Below are 20569 nucleotides of genomic sequence, written 5' to 3'. Positions count from 1 at the left end.
CCTTAACCATAGGTCCTATCATCATGAAACTTGCTGGGTATGTGCAGAAGTCATGTGGTAGCATGTCCCTCAGAGCTTATCGAGATTAACCCATAGGGGGCGCCACAAATGTCACCCGACTCCGATTGACTTGAAATTGATTACACTTGTACAGCTCATGGTACTCTACAATATAGCCTCACGGACAGTTTTCAAAATTTCCGCTAGGGGGCTCTGTTATTAAGCAACGACTGAAGAAAGTTTGAGAGGCCACGCCCCGCACACCGTAAGTCCGATTGACTTGAAATTTCTCACACAGGTGTATGTTAGGGTGCTCTACAAAAAAGCCTCTGGGACCATGAAAGTCAACCGGGAAATATTTTCGGCTAATTAGCATAAACTGAAAAACAGGGTTTTAACCACAACTTTTTAAAGTTTTACTTTATCGACACCAAATGTCTCACGAAGCCCCGGGGGACTATGACGCACGTCTCCGAAAAATATTAGTAGGATAGCTTGGAAAACACGGCCGCCATTGACTAAAACGTTTACGCAGGGGCGGGGCTTAATTACAAATTGGCCATAACTCGTTGACCGTAGGTCCTATTGTCATGAAACTTGCAGGATATGTGCAGAAGACATGTGCTAGCGTGGCCCTCTAAGCTTGTCGAGGTTAACCCATAGGGGGCGCCACAAATGCGAAAACCGCAATTCACCAATGCAATGTTTGCCAGGCCACGCCCCTTTCCCCCTGACACCGATCGACTTATCATTTGTCAGACATGTACAGCTCATGGTGCTCTACTGTAAAGCCTCTCGGACCACGGGGGTCAGCCGTGATTTCTTTCCTTCCCCGATTTACACGGGCGGCCCGTACTTTCAAAATCTCCGCGGGATTTCTAGTTATTTTTTTGTTATTTATGTTGTTACATATGGCTTTCCTGTTTGTTTATTCCTTACTCATTTTGTTAAGATACATTTAGTTATGTAGGCCTATTTGTCAACTTGACAATGCAATTCAACTTTCAAATTTAGTTCTGCTTTCTTGCGTTATTTTTAAGATTTTACCCATTAAGATAACATTGTGACAAGCAACCCCATAGTGTGTGACAACCGACCCCTTGATGGGGTTTATTGTCACAATGTGTCAGGGTGTCTTTGATAATAAATTTCTTCTTTATTACAATAAGTTGGAAACTGAGAGGGATACACATTTCAAGCCAACACCTTAAGCTTCAATTTAATGTAGGAATGACTATTGAAAGATGTTTTGGTGATGAGCAATACACACTAGATGTGTGCCTACCAACCCCGTTCTCCCCTACTGTGCAAACTCAAAATAGTATAGGTAACCGTTATTGGCTATAGTTCAGCATCACATTGTGTGTGTGTGTGTGTGTGTGTGTGTGTGTGTGTGCGTGTGCGTGTGTGTGTTTTAGGGTGAAGTGCAGCGTATAACATTATTCTTTGTCCATCACAATTTATGGCTGTCTTTGACGTGAACAAGAGCATAGATAGTTCTGGGACCTTCGCCTATCTTTTTCATGAATGACACCCATCTACATTTTAGCAGAGTACCTAACTGCCCTTAATTGTTCGTCTTTTCAGCCTATAAAACAGTTAGATTAGATATGATTTTCATTTGGATGTCTTAGCAAGCACATGTAACACTCTATGGCACAACTAGATTGGATTAAGACATATACCGAACTAGACACTCGAACTGACCGTGTCACTTTTCTGAGTATACATGGCCTTTCAGGAATCGGATAAATGTCCGATCCATTGCTGTCTCCACTATGCTAGGTGGCGCTGTAGCCCTTTCAACAAGTGGTTATAGAGCCACGTCCGGTTCCCTTCTGGCAACAACCCAACTATTTTTTTACATTGTCTCCTTCCACTTCCATGTGAAATACCCGGCAGGGATTCTCAAGCAAGCGCAGATCGCAAACTCCGATATGCGATGTCCGATCCCTCTATACATGCAGAGAGAATACCGACTATGAACGAGTTATCTAGGTGTTCTTATCCGTCTTCGCTTGTCCATTAATGTGCCGATTTGTGTGCGAAGTAGATCGGATAAAGGGGTTTACATGCATTGTACAAGTCCTGTTGAAGTCATATTCGTTTATTTACCCGATTATGAGTCTGCATGAGTGTTTGCTCAGGAAAACAGGGAATAAGGGTTTAGAAATCACATGTAAAAGATCAGTTGGACCAAAGGTTTCATGTTTTGTTGTCCCCCTCTGGCCACTTCCCTGTCTTCACACCTGTCCCCAATTCTCCCTCGTCAGCCACTCAGTTCAAACCATCCCCTCACCTGTTTCCACTCACCTCATTATCCACACTCCAGATATTCAAGCCAATATCCTATTTTAATGTTGTCTTCCCAGGGTTGCTATGCCACTGTAGTTCCTTTTCTGGTTTTTGTTCGTGTTTCATCCCTGTCTTGTAGCCAATTAAACCACCCTGAAACCTACATGCCCAGCTCTTTGTTTCTGCGTTTTGGGTCCAATCCCCATTCGGTGCCTGTTCCAGGCGAAACAAAAGGCAAAAAACGAAAATAATGGTGTCTTAAGTACATTGAAGAAGTGTTTATTAAACTCATGGTCACTCCAAACTGGCAAACAATAAGAGCAGAAGAAAGTATGTCACAAAAGAAAGTGAAAACAGACAGACAGACAGATGAGTGTGTCAGTAATCGTGCTTTTGAGCGAGAGCAGTGACAAAAGGGCAGGGATAATAAGGGATAATCACAGCTTTATCCTGTCGCTGCCAATCACGCTGGGTGGAGGATTGAAGAGATGAAGGCAGCAGGCTGTGTAGCCCCACGTCGATACGCCTGACCAGCTATCTGCTCCCACTGTGATAGCCAAGACACGCTGTGTAAAGCATAGATGAGAACCCTAATCCAGCAATACACTCACGACACTCTAAATTCTGGTAGATAAGCTGCAAGGTCTTTACCCACACACTGATCCCGGATCCCTGGACCTCGTCTTAACGGGAGGCAGATCAGCGGAGACACAAGTTATAGGAAGAAAAAGGGGGAATAATATGAGGAGGTGGAGAAAGAGAGTCGCAGAGTAAGCGAGGATAAGGTCACCGAAAAAAAACAGGAAATTGCAGAGACATGAAAAACCATGCTGGGTACACACAGGATTTGAGAGAGGTAGAAAAGAGGGGCTGAGAAAGGACACTTATATTTAAATCAGGAAAGAAAAAAAAGAGAAACAGAAGAAAAAAAGCAGGGGGTTGGGGGTGTTGTTATTGGTAGCCTAATTTCTCCTCCACAACAACCTGGGAAAGCTGCCCGGCCGTGAATGAAAAAACTGAAAATAAAATCAGGACGAGACAGAGAGAAGGAGTTGGATAGAGAGAGAGAGAGAGAGAGAGAGAGAGAGAGAGAGAGAGAGAGAGAGAGAGAGAGAGTGTGTGGGTGATGCGGGATCTGAAGCAGCTAAATTGTCATGGTTACCATCGTTGGTGTGTTAGAAAGCTGCCTGTGTGTGTGTGTGTGTGTGTGTGTGTGTGTGTGTGTGTGTGTGTGTGTGTGTGTGTGTGTGTGTGTGTGTGTGTGTGTGTGTGTGTGTATTTAAAGTGGAGCACTGGGCTCGTAATGTCAACAAATGTCATGTGATGTTTGCAGAAGCTTAATGTAGGCTTGGTGTAATCCCCTGAAGATTTTTTTGTGTTTCTTTTTTCACAATAAACCACCACAAGAGCTGCTTTGAGTGAGTAATACATAATTTAAGAAGAAGAAGGTGCTTGAAGTAGTGTCAAGAACCTCCACTGATACACACATTAACCATACAACACATTGGTAAGGATTTGAACACTGTGCTACTCACTCATATGATTAAGAAACAGTTCCAATTATTTTTTTCTCTCTCCACAATATCTGTTATAACTGTTAAATGATGAATGATGGAAAAATCCCAAACATATCTGGATATATATTTTTTTAAACGGTGTACATTTCCACACTCCCCCTTAGGCTTAAATTCCTTTTTATATCTTGTGACGTCAAGCGGAGATTTAATGCTGCATCACTTGTTCCTGTTGTGATTGCTGTCAGTATTGCTCATAGCCAGGCCACTGTGTGATTACCTTATAAGACAGAGAGTGAAAGTGTGGATCTCTGCTTGTTTGCGTCTGTTTTCCACATATACTGTACATGCCTGTAGCTCAATTGTATCTGTGTATTCTGCGATTCAATGTCTTTCTTTTTGTAATTATTTGTGGTTGAGATTGAAAATTGCCACTGATGGTTGAATGAGCAGCTACAATACATATTTTGTTAAAAGAAAAAAGCCACCAGTTTACCTATAGCTATCTGTACAGTCAAAGTGCATCATTAGATTCCGTTGACTGCTCGATTGTTTCTCGACACACTCTCGGAAAAAGTGTTTTCTCAAATGACTTTATTTCTCTGAAGTGCCTTTATGTGCCGATCGTCTTTTCATCCTTTTTCTTTCTTGAGGTTTTTTTTTCTCCTCCTGTTTGGAGTAAAGCTCGTTAAAGCAAAATAACATCCTAGAATAGATTGTCACCCTTTCAAAAAAGGTGCAAAATGAAAGGAAACCAATTAAGATCTAATTAACCTGCAGAGTTTCTCCCATCACTCTTCCACAAACACATCTATGTGCATTCTCTGTGCCAATCTATTCACAAAAGAATATAATTTCAACGTATCTACATGGTTTTCGGAGTTGGAAAAAACAGAGTTGCTTCACCCATTTCAAAAGAATCTTGACATACACATACACCATGTGATCCCTGTTTCTCTGCTCTCTGAGGCAGCAGAGTATAGTTTGTGTCAGTCATTATTCATCCAACCTTTTCCTATGCTATTTTTTCTTTGTCATGTTCGTCAACTCCTCCGCTTTTCTCTTTTCACCCTCTTATTACAGTTATCTTTAGTTTTTATCTTAATCATACCTATATCTTCTCTGTCTGGTTGAGATCTCTCTGTCTGACTATCATGAGATAAGACAAAAGCAGCCTAAAAAGACACAGCAGTTGCCTCCAGAACACAGTCAACATCTGTTCAAAACTAATTGGCTGCAGAGTGATATTTCACCTTGTTCCAGTTGATTAGATAAAACACTCCACCTTCCACGTAGTCTAAAGGAAATTACAGTTTGGATGTTAGCCCATTGGCACTTTGTGCATTGATAGGTGTTGAAAACACATTTCTCTGGCCATAACAGCATATTCACAGCTGATCACAGCGAGAGCATATTCTATTTCCTTATCAAAACTGAAGCTGGATGCATTTTTCATCTCCCAAACCTACAAAGCTACTTCTACTTTAGAAAGAATTGTTAAGTCTTTCTCAGAGTGTATGCCAACTATGATCTGTCATCCAAGACTTTTCAGTGTTTCAGACCACAATTGGGTGACTTATTTTTTTCATATTTATCAGGGAATTCAAACAAAGCTTAGATGCCCTCAAATTGAGTGTGATTTGAGGAGTTTGAGCAGAGACTTGAGAGCTGCTGAACAAGAATATAGAGAAACCTGTATGGTGTTAAATTTATTTTGACGGTGACTGGCAGCTGCTGTGGTGTTTTTTGTTGTGGTGGTATTTTTTATGCTGTACCAATTCTTGTGTGACCGCTTTTGTCTCAAAAAATGCCCCTTTAGATCGACCCTCTAAAGAAGGGCAGCCCTGAATTATGTGAAAGGCAACAGACACCTTTTCTTTGCTGTGGGGTACATGCCAGCGAACTAACAGTCTCCATCTGTACAACTCCGAAACCACAAAAGTACTTACCCTACAATCCTCCCCTCCCTTAGAGGCAGACTAATGTAGCGGAAAATCTGTTGGGTTTTATCGTTTTAGCACTGCTGAAAGTCTGTCCATCTCGTGTTGAGGCTTATCTTCCCTCTTTTTGTTCTATCCTCTTATCTCTCCTTTCTTTCCCCACACATATACACAAACTCATACACACACATATTATTTCTTTTATTGTTTTATTAACTTCTTTCAATAAGTTTCAATTACCTATACACTGCATATGACCCTTTGTTTTTACGTCAGAATTCTCCTTATGTAGTGTTTCTTTTTCTCTGAGGTGTCTTATTGTTAGGTGGTATTTATTTTTGTAATTCCACTCCTTTTTGTTTTGCATGTCTGTAGGTGTGCACTTGTTGTTGCTTAAAAACAATGACGACAAAATATCTGTCTCTTTAGCTGTAAAGCAATGTTGACCAGTTAGCCAGGGGTGTCAAACTCATTTTGGTTCGAGGGCCACATACAGCCTCTCTGATCTCAAGTGGGCCTGACCAGTAAAATAATGGCAAAATAACGTACATATGTCAAATCCAAATCTTTAGCTTTGTTTTTCAGTTATATGCTTTATAACTCAGCCTACATATGTAACCTACATTATCACGGATCAGAGGGGATCTCTGTAGCCCCCAGGAAATGTCTTAGTAAAGGTTGCTGCTGGCCATGGGAATAGGAGGTGCGGCGCGGAGCACAAAAATGTTGGGGGTATTTTGCTCAAAGATGCCAATACCACTAATGAAATAAACAACTGTTTATTTGAATACACAAATACAACAGGCACTGACCTTACAGTTGTCCAATTTTGTTTACTATATGTACAGGGACACATTTTGTGCAAACATGCAGACAGTACAAAATACAATTAAATAAAAGTGCAACTTCTACTGTTTTGATTTATTTTTAAATACAGAGGTTATTTGTTGTTTTGGAATACGTTTTTCCCAATTTATTTTAATTTTAATTTAACTTACTTTTTTTTTTTAAATGCTCAGAAATGTGTGCTCTACAAGTCGCGGGCCGGATGTTTGACACCACTGCCTTAGACACTTGACACAATCAATCATCAATATTAGCATGCTATTTGGCCACATATATTGGCCTATTTACAGCCCTCAGAAAACTGACAGCTCTTCTTAGATGCAAGTTCATCAATTCATGGCTTAAAATCCTGAGCTGTAGAACTTTCAGCAGACATTCCTAGCTGTAAGCCACGTACGTTTCCTAACAGTTGGGAGCGTATGCGACGTGCGGATATGGCACAGGCTCCATGAAGAAGAATTTATTTTAATTTTTTTTCAGAATTGATTAAAATCGGCCGAATTGATTCGCGGGCCAGATTGAGTTTGACACATGTGAGTTAGACGCTTCCTTTGTGTGTCTGTTGTTTTGTGTTGGGCAGGTAGTGAACAGTGGGGTTATCAGAACTTTGCCTTGCTGTAAACACATGCCTACTGCTGAAAACTCTGAAGCAAACAGTAAAGTTGCAGGTCTTCAAAACCAAAACAATGAGCTGAAAAAGGCACTGAAACTCTTTGTTGAGCTTGAGGGATTCAGCTTAAAATTCTCGGAAGGTTCGTCACTACAGCAACATAATTGACATTACATTCATTTGAAAGTCATTTGATGAATATATAAGCATAGTTCTCATTGGACGTGTGGCTGTGCCTGACAGCTCTCATTAAATATGCCATTTTCGTTTCCACTGCAAAATGCTTTGTAAAATCAGTAGCACTTCTTGCAGTGACACATTTGTGAGATTTCTATTTGACAGTGAAAGAATAAGAGTTATTTCCCATGGATGTTATTCATTGTCTTTTAAATGTAACTAAGATTGCTAAAACAGCAGGAATAAATGTGCATAAACAATATGAATTCAAGGCAATACTTCAGTAGAAAACTGTCAGTAAGTGAAGAAATGAGAACCTTTGAGATTTAGGTCAGCCTGTGTTCTTCCTGTTTACTGTTACTTTGATATTAAATTAACCACAGAGCTCCCCTGAACACATCTGTTACTTATCTGCAGGCTTTGCACTAGCATTTAGTAAAAGGCCAAGAGATTGTAGCTTTTGTGTGGTCTTTTCATGAATATTGATTGCTGTGCAGAGACTTCTGAATAAGACGCTGCTGGATAGGTACAAGGTTTCTTCAAAGCCTGAAGTGTTTTCAGCACCTTTTATTTCTATTACACACCTTTGGTTGTGATTAAAGTGTATGCTTGGTGAAGCAGCAGGACACAACCTTTTAGTGATATCAGGATGAAAAGGGATAGGCATCGACAGCAGATATTTTCGAATACACGGCTGTTGAAGAAATGTAGGATGTAACAAGTCAGTGGGGGGGGGGGGGGGGGGCACATCTCCATTGAAAGATGATGCAAACACATTAGCTTGGGTGTAGTCGCAAAAGAAAAAGACTGTAGACTTCACAGTTATATTACAAATAGAGAAGAAACATGACAGAAAAAGAGTAGCAGGACCATTCAGTGTTTAATGTTATTATATGTAACTGCAAAGCTAAGGAGAGAACTGCTGTCACACCAGACAAGATGTATTCATTCAACCGTAATCCATCAAATGCATGTTTCAACAAGTCAGTGCTTCTAAAAAAAAGCAACCATGCATATCACAACATCTTTTCATCTATGTTCCGACATGCCCTTCAACCCCTCTGAATTTGATTCCTTTGGTTTGATGTTGCCCCCAAGGAATAATCAAGGAATAAGTGTTGCACACCATTGAATCCAAATATGGTGTGAAAAGCTTATGTCATCTCTTTGTTGAAAACATCTTATTATTAATGTGCTGCCTGACAATTTAGTCAAAAGCCAACATTCACCTTTCCAAAATGTTGTTAGATTATTAGTCTGCATTGAGTACTATTGTGGATGACGTCAGTGCTGTGCATTTGCCGTCGAAGTTGTGATATTACAAAAGATGGCTGCAGATATGTTGTTTGAAACGACTTTGGACTCGACTAAAAAAAAAATTTAACCGAAGACGGCACTCAAATCTCAAATCAAATTATGTTTTGCCGACCGACCACGGCAAAAGTTGAATTTACCAGTTAGTCCTGCTGTTCGCTAAACAAACAGGGCTGAACACGCCACCTTGTTCATTGCTTTGATTGGTCGTAGTCGATCATAGTGCTGCTATCCAATTGTGTGCAGTGGCAGGGCTGTACAGTGCGACAGTTTTGATCGCATTTGCTACTGAAATTGATCACGTGCGATGATGAATACAAGTCCTGTCGCACCAGTGCTAATGAGCAGATGTTGTCTCTTTGAGACACAGAGGAGTGATGCACAACACTGCTTAGAGGGCTCTACATTAACACTCGCCAAATGCGGGTGAATGTAGTCTTAGGCGAGTAAGTTATTAAGTCTACCCTCCACTTTGGCTGGTGAAAGATGTGTGCTCGGGATCTGTGCTTGTGCGGCGATTATAGCGTCTAACTTCACCAACGGTTAAAACAGGAAGGAGACGGCTCTCTTTACATTAACGCAGTCAAGTTAGCGCGTGTGCAAACATTTCCTGTGCGCCTTTAGAATAAAAGTCTGTTACTAACCAAATACGAGTTTACTTTTATTTTGAAGCAGGTAAGAACAGGAAGTTAGCACTTCACAGCCCTGCAGTGCTCTAGCTTGAAAAGTAACTCCTTCAGCTGCAGAGAGCAGTCAACAGTAGTCTTTTTAAACAAAGTTTGACACAACCTATTTAACTTGGCCTAAATTGTATAAATATGTTTACTAATTTATTTAATAGGCTATATGTTCAATGTTTTAAAGTTTGGTTTTCATTAAAAGAATGAAATGTTCTAAATTATTTTGTTATTATTAGCCTAATATAATAATGATATGTTTATATAAAAATTATATAGATATAGACATTATTTTTATAGTTCTATGGGGGGAAATAATTCTGAATCAGCAAAAAAATTGCCATTGGCAGGTTAGACTCTTTTGTCTAAATTGCAATCAGTACACCCCTATTAATTTTTCTACAATTATTACTGCACACTAGGATATCATATTCATTGATAATCTCAGATAAAACCAAGATGGCATGCTCAAAGGTAATTAGAGCTAAATGCAAGGGTTAGGGTCATGCAACTTTTCGATCATACTTTGTGTGCTACCAAATTTATTTTTGTGCTACTGATTTTTTTTGCTTGCTAGCACCAGTGCTACCACTTTAAAAAATAAGCGTACAGCCCTGAGTGGTATTTTGTTATGCATGCGTACAGTTTCCCCATCATGTACCAGGAACTTGCCACTCATCCTGTTTAGCATTGTTGTCATGAACAGTATACAAGCTCTACTTGTACATACAAAACTTTTTGTCTCACTGTAAATTTAGGCCACTGCTTGATGATGCAGCCTTCATATCTTGCAAAGACGCCTTCAGGAACCCAGAATCTTGTTCCCCAACGCAAGTGGCTTCCGGGGCTGCATTGCTTTGCAGTACATACTGCAAAGAAATAATTTATGGTGATACACATGCCCGACAAACTAACTGAACCTAACATCAGTGGTTCTTAGTCCATAACACCAGCGCTAGTGTAAACCTCAGCCTTCATCTGTCACAATGAGCGCAGGGAGCTTGCTCAGTCCCACGCTCCTGGCTCTGGGCCATGCATATTGTATGAGCATGTAACCTACATCTATTCTGTCAGCAGGGGTCCCCTTATCAGACAGGCTCAGTATGCAGGGTGTATTTGTGTCCAAAAATGTGTTACTTGGTATTTAGTAAATTCATTCCCCCGTCAAAAAATATCGATGTCCTGCTGATTTGACGTTTTTTAATTCTTAAAACTTCTTTTAAAATGGCTGCAAGAGGCTTGGGGCTATTTTGAACAGGTGTTCCAAATGTGTTAACGCTATACTAGTAAAAATATAATGGAGGTCTTAAAGGGGTCTGTTCGGGCTGGGGTCAAACATTAGCTTATATATTTCAAATATTTTATGAAATGGGTATTATATGTGTTGGATGTATGTTATTTGGCAAACCCAATAGCCACATTTGAGGTCATTGAACTACATGACATTGTTTATCAAAGGATAGTCATGGTTTTATGGATCTGCACTAAATTCGTACAGAAAAAGGAGAGAAAGAGAGATGAAAGGTTTATAAAAACATTGATGTTTACAAACTTCCACTGATGAGAGTCAGGGCTGGACTGGCCATCGGGCGTACCGGGCAATGCCCGGTGGGCCGGCAGGCATTTTGGGCCAGGCCGGGTCCAAAAAAATAAATAATAATAATAATAATTAAAAATCTTTTTTTTTTTTTTTTGTCCCCTCGGCTGTGTGACTCGGCCCGGCCCGGCCAAGTCACACAGCCGAGGGCCGAGGTCCCTTCCCTCTCGGGAGTGCCGTGGACATATAAATGTGCGTGCAGGCTGTCAACTTCACCTGAAAGTTAAATAAAACTTTGTCCCAGGCCATTACTCATTATGTATGGTTCTAGGCTGGGCCCAATCACACACACAGCAGAGGGCCGCCCATTCAGAGGCTGCATTGAATTGTGTTGTCACGCATTCAACTTCTACTCGGTAATTATGAGCATCTGACGATGGTCAGTTACGTTCAGGGCCGTCAGACGGCGGATAGGCTTGGGGGGCCCAAGGCAGAGGGGGGCTGCACTCAAAAAATAAAAACGTACCCCCCGAGGTAGTAAAATTCCCGGAACGATCACTCGCACCTTTCTTCCCTCGTTCCGCAACTGTCGCATTTATACAGCAGGGCGAAGGGCCGAAAGGCCGGCATATTCCCGGCTTTCACTGGCTGTGTAAAAGGGGCTACTGTGTGTGTGTGCATGTTTATTAAGAGTAATTAGACCAGGGGTTGTGTTCAAGTACGCGTAATGATTTGGTCATTCATCAATAGAAATATTGTGTTGTTATCTGGCTCAGAGAGGGACCAGTCACTCATACGTTTTGGACTATAGACAAACATAGCTTTTACATGTTTGTGTTGTAAGACCGCCTCTCAGAGGGCCCATCAGGACTTCCTGTATAGGGGCCCATAATTTGGTGCAACGCCCCTGCCTCCGCATATCGTATAAATAATCATGGTGGGCTGCCATGGCCCAAAATGCCAGGGCCGATTTTTTGTCCCAGTCCAGCCCTGATGAGAGTGAATGGGGAGTCGTTAATGTTGGGATTTACTGAAGCAGCATACAATCAGGCAAAAGATGAGGGGAATTATAAAGCAGGCTGGCCAGGGGGAAATTAAATTGTTGCAAGGCTAGAGGAGGAACTCTCATAAATAATTTAGCACCATATTTAATGGACAGAATATTCATTGAAGCTAACTCATCTACAATGACACAATTTTAGCTTTTTCTGTTTGTCTAAAATATGTTGGTCTGTCTTTCTTTTCCAGATCCTGATCGGGGAAGTGACAAGTTTCTTTGTGAAGACAGAGGGAGCACAGGAGAAGACCATAGTGACAGCTGACTGCTGTTATTTTAACCCCCTCCTCCGTAGGATTGTACGTTTTCTAGGTCAGTTAATAGTCCTAAAGATCAGAGGTTCTTTAGCTCTGACCAAATAGAATAGAATATAGCACTCTGGGACCAAGGCTCATTAAGACTCACACCAGTACTACTCTTTCATATGGCCAGAAAGAGCCCTTGTCCTAAGCTTAGGTCTCCTGTGGACTGGTTTCATTTCTGCACATCATGTCCTGTTCAGTTGATGTTCTGGGATCTTTTATAACCTAAATGGAACTCTCTTAAGTCACCCAAATGAAATAGCAGAGGCCTTAAAAATCTTCCAGAGTGTCCTAGTCGACCAGGGGCAGAGTGTACCCAGCCACCATTTTAGAACTTGCCTTGGGATGGATACGACTATGCTTAAAGACCTGGGCTCAGTTTTGGCTTATCCTATTACATTATTACTGTTATTAATCAGTCAATATCGCTTGGACAGTTTCCAAATGCCTGGAAATCAGCTATTGTAACTCCAATCTTCAAATCCTGTGAATTAAATTCCCTAAGTAATTATAGGCCGATCAGTATTCTCCCGACAGCCTTCACAATTGCTGAAAAACGGGAAGCTGAGAAGATTATTTTCCATTTAGATAAGCGCTCCACCTCTCTCCATCCCATGCAGTTTGGCTTTGGAGCCAAACACTCAGCAGACACGGCTAGTTGCCTTTTTTTAGAGAAAATAAAATAATCTCTTGATTTGGGTGGTGTTGAAGGTCCAGTATTTCTTGATCTTAGGAAGTCTTTTGATACAGTCATCATAAAGTTATCCTTGCCAAGATATCAAAATTGATTCTGTATTGGTGCAATGCCATGGGTGGTTTTTAACAGTCTCAGTCAGTTTTCATAAATAATCGTAGATCAAAGTCACTGCAGTTGCATACTGGTGTCCTGCAAGGATCCGTTCTTGGTCCACCCTTGTTCAGCCTTTATATTAACAACCTTTCATCTGTTTGTCCTGAGGTTGAAACTATAATGTATGCAGATGATACTGTTTTATTTGTACATGGCAGATCCAAGGCAGATGTTGCAGATAACCTCACATGGCTCAGGATACAGCATGGCTGAGAGAGTGTTGCCTGCAATTGAATGTCTCCAAAACAGTCAGCATGTTCTTCTGTAAAACTAATAAACCCACCAGTGACCATCACATAATTGTACGTCCGTATGGCTCATTGATTCCCTTAAAGAGACCTCTCTCCATCTCTCTCTCTCTCTCTCCCTCACTTGGTCTGTCTCTCTCTCTATCTTTTAACACAGGTGTCTACTCCTTCGGCCTCTTCACCACCACCATCTTTGCCAATGCTGGTCAAGTGGTGACAGGAAACCAGACGCCTCATTTCCTGTCTGCCTGCAAGCCAAATTACACAGCTCTGGGCTGCCAGTCTCCGCTGCAGTACATCACAGACCGCCGGGCCTGCACAGGAAACCCATACCTGGTGGTGTCTGCCCGCAAATCCTTCCCCTCCAAAGATGCAGCGCTCAGTTTTTATTCAGCAATTTACACAGTGGTAAGGAACGTTGTTAAATGTTGCCTTGTTAGCAAGTGGGACCAAAGTTTTATGAGTTTTAATTTATATCATTTGTGATACATCCGACAATTGTTACAATTTAGTCCTCACAGTTTTTTTATGTAAAAAACAATAACATATTAAACACATCATTATAAACGCATTCAACCATGAGTTTCTTTTAAACACCTTTCTGAGTATTTAATACATGGAAAATACCAGTTTTAATAGAGTGACAACATTATACATACAGAATACAGGATATGTATCCGCTATAATGAAGCTGTCACGCAGCGAATGAAAAACCCATGGAACCAGTAGCTACTTGGAAGAGGATTTCAGTTAGTTTGGCAACTTTTTTTTTTATCACAACCACTTTATTTAGCGATGTATTATGCATATGTATAAAATAAAACACAGGTTATAAATATCTCAATTTCTACTCTAAATATACTCTAAATATACCTTATTATGTTATTTTACTTAAATGATAAAAAAGACTAGAATATATTAAATGCAAAAGAATGACAATTGGACAGTTGGAGATACTTTGTCTTGTGTACCTGCTGTATCTATTTTGATACACACATTTTCCACACAGTTTTACTATAGAATAATTTATGAAATATTAAGTTATTTTGCATGGCACCTATCCAGTAAACATTTATATTGTAGTGTTACAACAATTTTTATGTTTTTCTTTCATTACATTTTTAGAAATTGGCAAATATATCCATGAAAAAACACTTGTGGATCACTTCATGAAGTCATCGATCTTGGATGTCTCAATTGAAGGCTCTTTGGCGCATGAATGAATGCCTCTGGTGGATTATCCGTGCATTGCATGTATTTGATTGTATACATCAGGTTTTTTAGGGGAAAAAAGGATGACACTGATGATGTAGAGCTCTCAAAAACCATGTGTCAAATATGATACGCCTGGCGCTACCGGGTTGAAATACAGTTTTCTTCTGTGATTGTCATCACCTGATCTCTACGGAAATTACATAAGAATATATAAGTGGAAACATTTAGTTAGCACTCCTGATACGAAAAATGTAATTGAGCTTTTGTTCTCTCTTAACTTGCAATGCCATGTTCCTGTCATTTTCAGAAGCATCAAACCAGTCATGGCAGTGTTTTCCTGGTGCTTTCTTTTTGTAACTCAAACCATTCAGTTGCTCTAAAGTCACTTTAGAGTGCAGCCTCTTGTGGCTTGTTCAAGCTGTTAAACCTGTTAAAGGGATAGTTCAGTATTTATGAAGTGGGTTTTTATGGGGAACTAAGGCATAGTAAGGGCCACATCCACTAAAGGATTGTGCAGCTTTTGCGGACGCTAAACCGGTGCAAATGACAAAAAAAAATAACGCCCTATCCATAGAGCACGTGCTCTCAAGGGGGAAATGTGGGCAAACAGCTCATGAATCTCCCTTCCGAGCAGACAGCGCCGACGGTGCGCCTCTCTCATTTGAATGGAGGGACTATTCAAAATCCAGTGAGAATTGGATTCCATTCCTATGAGAATAAGCCTTGTTGCAAATAGCACCGTATCCTCATATTAAGACATAGCTACATGACATCTTTTATTCCAAATGTATTTCTTTGTTCTAGATGTACGTGACGCTGATTTTCCGGACCAAAGGGACCCGTCTCACTAAGCCCACCCTGTGCCTCGTGCTGCTGTCTCTGGCCGTGCTTGTGGGGGTGATGCGGGTGACCGAACACAGAAGCCACTGGAACGATGTTGTGGCTGGGTTTGTGACGGGAGGAGCCATCGCTGCCTTCCTGGTGAGAAGATGAGTGAAATGAAGGCCGGGAGATATGGGGAGCGAAAGGACGAAAATGAGATGGATGGAACTTAATTATATTTTTCATTTAACCTTTATTTATACTCGAGAGATCAATTGAGGGGTGACCCTCATTTTCATGTCAAGTCAGGGAACTTCAAGGAATGTAGGAGGAGGAGATAGTTGTAGATGTATGGAAAAGGCAGGAGGAAAAGAGTATATGTAAAGATACTGTCTAATAAAGGCAGAAAGCAGTATGGAAGCAGTGTGAAGTTGACAAAAAATGACTGCATTGGTTTCTGGCTGACTTACAACTGATAAGAAGGTTGTATCATTTAGGCTTATTTATTTTATCTCACAATCAATTCCATAGATTGCCAATGAATAACTATGTAGTAGTTACAAAATTAGTATATTGTAGTTACTGAATAACTATGTAGTAGTTACTATATTGGCATATAGTAGTTACTCAATAACTATGTAGTATTTACTCATTAATTTTTCATTCGTTACTCAGTAACTACCTAACATTGTGTGTACCTTATTGTAAAGTGTTACTTATAATATTTTTTTTAAATGGTAAAATCAGACACCTCAAAGTTTAGGTCCAACTCAGCTTCGACCAAACACTTAGCTAGGAAGTGCTCTTGGCAGTAGGGCAGCATAGCATGATGAATAGGGAAGGATTTTATCAGAGAGGAGTGCAAAGAGAGAGCAGTGATGGCGTGATGTGGGTGCATGATAGATGGTGGGAGGATGGACTGATGATTAAGGCGAGCTTGAGGAAAATTAGCCTCTATGCCTGTGTGAAAGCGGCTGTGGACACACATTCTTATGAATTTCAATGGACCCATCTGAAAATGTACCATTTAAATAGTGTAATTTGATCTTAAGCCCTCTAGGCCCAAATCAATTTCAAGGAGAAGCATAAAGGGTTGGAGTTAACTTTAAAGATCAAACCTGACAGACTATTCATAAACCGAGAGTGATGTCTTTAGCGCTGCTTAAACGTCCCGCCCCCTGCCCTGCTTTTGGTGTGAACCCAGCTTACAGCGTTCATCGCTCTCATTGTCACAAGAGTTTAGCTTTCTTTCAATTCCTCCTCATATCTTTCATTAATTTCATACTTTCTTTTATCTACGTCTATCCCTCTCACTGTCTCATCTCTGCTATCTCTTCCCATGGACACTGAGCACGAAAATCATTCATGCCCTCCTTTTTCTTTTAACCCTCTCTTCTCTGCTCTTCATCAGGTATCATGTGTCATTAACAATTTCCAGCCAACCCAGATATCAGTGCCAACTCCTCCTCCACCTCAGCAGCGCCTGGAGCCCCACATGGGGCTGCCGCTCCTCAGCTTGCCCCGCGTGGAGAGTCCACTCGAAAAGTTAAGTGGCTTCCAGGTAAGGGATGGGGAAATCATTCTGGAAGAACATCGATAATATGGTTGAGATGATTACATTAGAATGGAGAGCGCATCAATGTTCCCAGGGCTAAATGTTCCCAGACTCAATGGGGTAATATATCAGGGTAGTAGTGTGTGTGTGTGTGTGTGTGTGTGTGTGTGTGTGTGTGTGTGTGTGTGTGTGTGTGTGTGTGTGTGTGTGTGTGTGTGTGTGTGTGTGTGTGTGTGTGTGTGTGTCAGTCTCACTCCTATTCTAACCCCTCTCTTTCCCTTACTCCTCTTCGTCCCCTATGGGACATAAGGCTTCATTGAGCATTCGGACCCCTCTCTTTCCCCTTACCCTAACCACCCAGCTGTGATGCTTGAACCTAATCGCTAATTTCAGGAACATCCTATTTTGTGCAATATAAACCCGGGAACATTGAACCTTGGGAACATTAAGCCCTGGGAACATTGATATGACCTCTTAGACTGTGCAGCGTCTTTATAATGTATTGGTTTTTGTCTGAAAGGTATCTTTTGGCGAGGCACATACTGACTTTTCCTCTCATATTTATTTCAATAGCTTACTTTGGTTTATTAGGCTACCAAATATCTGCAAAACTAAACACATTCCAATTAAACTTTGATGAACTTTGTGTTTAGCGATAGTTAGCAAAGGCATACATGCTCATACGCTGAACTAATACAATGCATGTTGGCATTGTCATTTTGATCACCTTAGCATAAGCATCCCTATGTGAGCATTAAGCTCAAAGCATATCTTTGAAGTAGGTCTCAAAGGACATGCTGCATGGCTGTAGCCTTGTTTTCTATGTGGCTCCATCTTTTACTGTTTTATTTTTCTCACTGATATCCTTGGATCCATCTGAATTCTTCACAGAATCTTATTTTTGTCTGATATTTCTGTTGTGTAGGCTTCACCCATCTCTTGTCTAGACATCATCACTGATTGTCTCTCTGTTTCAATCACGTGAAGTTAATCGCCTCTAGTCCCTCAGGTTTTGACTTCCCAATTGTTTTGTACTTTCTACATTCGTCCCTTTTTACCTCTTCCTATCTTCTCTCTGTCCGTTTCCCTCCTGTTAGGTTCCAGGGCTATCGTATTCTGAGATCACATGACCATCAGCCAATCCCGTCCCCCACCCCTCCCGATGTGCTCCTCCCCTCGCGGCGTTGCCTCACCAGCGCAGTCTAGAGCTGCCCACTGAATGCCCCCCGCCCTGCCCTACCCACCCCGAAGCACGACATCCACTCCGACGGGTCAAATCCACCCAGGTCTGAAGGCCCAGCGATCACAATCACAGGAGGCAGAGCGGCAACATGTGCACGTGGCAAGCATGGCTGAGACCTATTGTCGGCTAAGGATTACTGGGAGATGGAAACATGCCCTTGTGTCCTTTTCCGTCCTATTTGTCCTCCAAGATGGCCTCCTTTTTCTTTCAGGTGTCAAAGACCTCATGAAAGACTTTCCAAAGCCAGAGGTATTGAAGCAATACTATGTCATATTTCCTTGTTTTCCACAAAGACCCAACAGTGACTCTAAAGACTGTTGGCTGGAAATGACTTGATAAAACCCTTGATCAAATCAAGAAAATCAACCGAGCTGAGAGTTTTTAGAGGATCAAAGAAAAATTCCAATCATCGTCCTCAAAAGACATTTTAATACACTCAGGACAGTACAATGGGGAAAAGGAAGAGATTAATACAAAGACCTTTGTGTAATCAAAGCAGGTATCATGGAGTATTATGATACAGTGTTATTTCCATCCTCAAAACTATAGAGACGCTGATCAAGAAGAAAGCACTTTTGTAAATTAGAGCACAGGTGAACCAATTCGGTTTTCAATGATCTGTGTTGTGTTTGGTTTGTTTTGGGGGATATGGGTTTGATCTATAGCTGTATAATGTGTGAAGTGACAGAAGAGTGATTCATGCACACTAGAGCTGTGCTTTTGATTCAACGTTTGTTTTTTTTGGAGGGGGGGGGATTCAGTTTATTCATCCCGGAAGATGAACTAGATTTACATACATTTTTCAAATATCTCTTTATCTAATTGCTATTCAGGTTTGTGTTTATAAATGTCTGTAGGGTCTACTTCCATGCTGTGAACAGTGTTATCGCATATCATGATATATACCCACATGGAGTCTTATGTTCTTGTGAACTTGGATAAAAGTTTCTCTTTCCCCCCTCGTCATTTTCATTCCTCTTATTTCATGTATTTGCTCCCTCTGCTTTGAAAAAATTAATATTTTATAAGAATAATATCGCATCCATTGTTGATGCTACTGTTTATCCGTCTGTCCCGTTAAGTTATTCCCAGATTTTCCTTATACTGACTTTGGAAAATCACTGGCACAGACCAGAGGTAAGACCTCTGAGTTTCGTATAGTTTTGTACAGTATATAAGTTTCTTTACACAATATATACTACATTAACATAATGTTTATCCTGTGTGAACAATGTGAAGCTACCTAAAGCTGTCTTCTAGGAACATGAGTAGTGGTCTGATCCAAAGCTGCACTGTAGCACAGTGGAGAAGTGTGTGAAATCCAACAGTGCACAGCTGCAGTGTTTGGCTTACAACTTGCTTTGGTTCTTCTCAGTTCAAAAGGACACTGCAGTCGGGTAATATACAGTATATCCTAGTAGGAGATTGTGCAATGGGTTACTCAAAAAAGACGGTGACATGGTTTCATTAAGTGTGTGTGTGTGTGTGTGTGTGTGTGTGTGTGTGTGTGTGTGTGTGTGTGTGTGTGTGTGTGTGTGTGTGTGTGTGTGTGTGTGTGTGCTTATTGGGATTTGTGTGTGCTATGATTCTAGTGAGCACACTGTATGGCAGCATAACTGTTAATTTGGCAATCTGTTTTCTTAAGTCAAACTATCAAAAGTAGCTGCTATAATTACACACTTGTGCTTGTGTGTAACTGCAGGCCTTCAAAGGACCCCTGCCAAGGTGTCCTAACAATGCCTGTTGTTATAGCAAGTGGTGCTCATTATAGCACTGAGATTACCTTCAGTGAAACTTTTCAGTTAGATTTTTTCATAAACAACTGAAGAGGTAGAGAACACCGTAACTGTCAAATATGTGTCTGTTTTGTATTTATTTACCAAAATAAATTGCAGTTGCCACACACTGCGGCCTGAATTACATTTTTCAGCTGATTTGTTGTGATTCTTCGCACTCCGTAAGGATATATCTTTGCTTTTAGACAACCTCCATTAGTTTTATGCGATTACTTTGAGTCACTAACATACAGAAACACTGTATCTTAAAGTATAAAGATGCTTTTTTTGGAGGGGGGGGGGAGATATCTACCTGTCACAGAAGATTATGCCTTTTTCAAGCAAATTGTTTGACCTGTTATGGTAGGAAAAGCATCTTATGGTAAAGTTTCTTATAACACTGACGTTTACCACTGTAACAGGAAAATGGCTTGTCTGTGCTGGAAGACCTACATATACGTAGCCTATACTGCAGACTGAAGATGTGTGTCGTGGCTTTGAGGAACTAAAACATAGGAGCTGCGACACATTTTTAAATGACTTACAGTACACACAAATTAAATATAATGCACTCAAAAACAAGCAGAGGGCA

General features: G+C 40.8%; 1 protein-coding gene across 1 annotated transcript in view; it reads left to right on the top strand.

Moving 5' to 3' along the window:
- Positions 1 to 18196, top strand: part of plppr2b (phospholipid phosphatase related 2b) — a gene marked incomplete at its 5' end in the record, with an annotated part of 40705 nt that extends 22509 nt beyond the window's left edge. Inside the window, 5 exons of the mRNA XM_080029026.1 lie at positions 12159 to 12279; positions 13525 to 13775; positions 15387 to 15563; positions 16816 to 16949; positions 18057 to 18196. Coding sequence (XP_079885152.1) covers positions 12159 to 12279; positions 13525 to 13775; positions 15387 to 15563; positions 16816 to 16949; positions 18057 to 18165 — 792 coding nt within the window. The 3' untranslated portion in view covers positions 18166 to 18196. The remainder of the gene's footprint in view (positions 1 to 12158; positions 12280 to 13524; positions 13776 to 15386; positions 15564 to 16815; positions 16950 to 18056) is intronic.
- Between the last annotated feature and the right edge of the window lie 2373 nt (positions 18197 to 20569).

This window comes from Ammodytes marinus (genome assembly GCF_949987685.1).
Source record: "Ammodytes marinus genome assembly, chromosome: 6".
Taxonomy (NCBI): domain Eukaryota; kingdom Metazoa; phylum Chordata; class Actinopteri; order Uranoscopiformes; family Ammodytidae; genus Ammodytes; species Ammodytes marinus.
The sequence above is the reverse complement of the archived record's forward strand: the minus strand, read 5'-3'. Positions and strand labels throughout refer to the sequence as shown.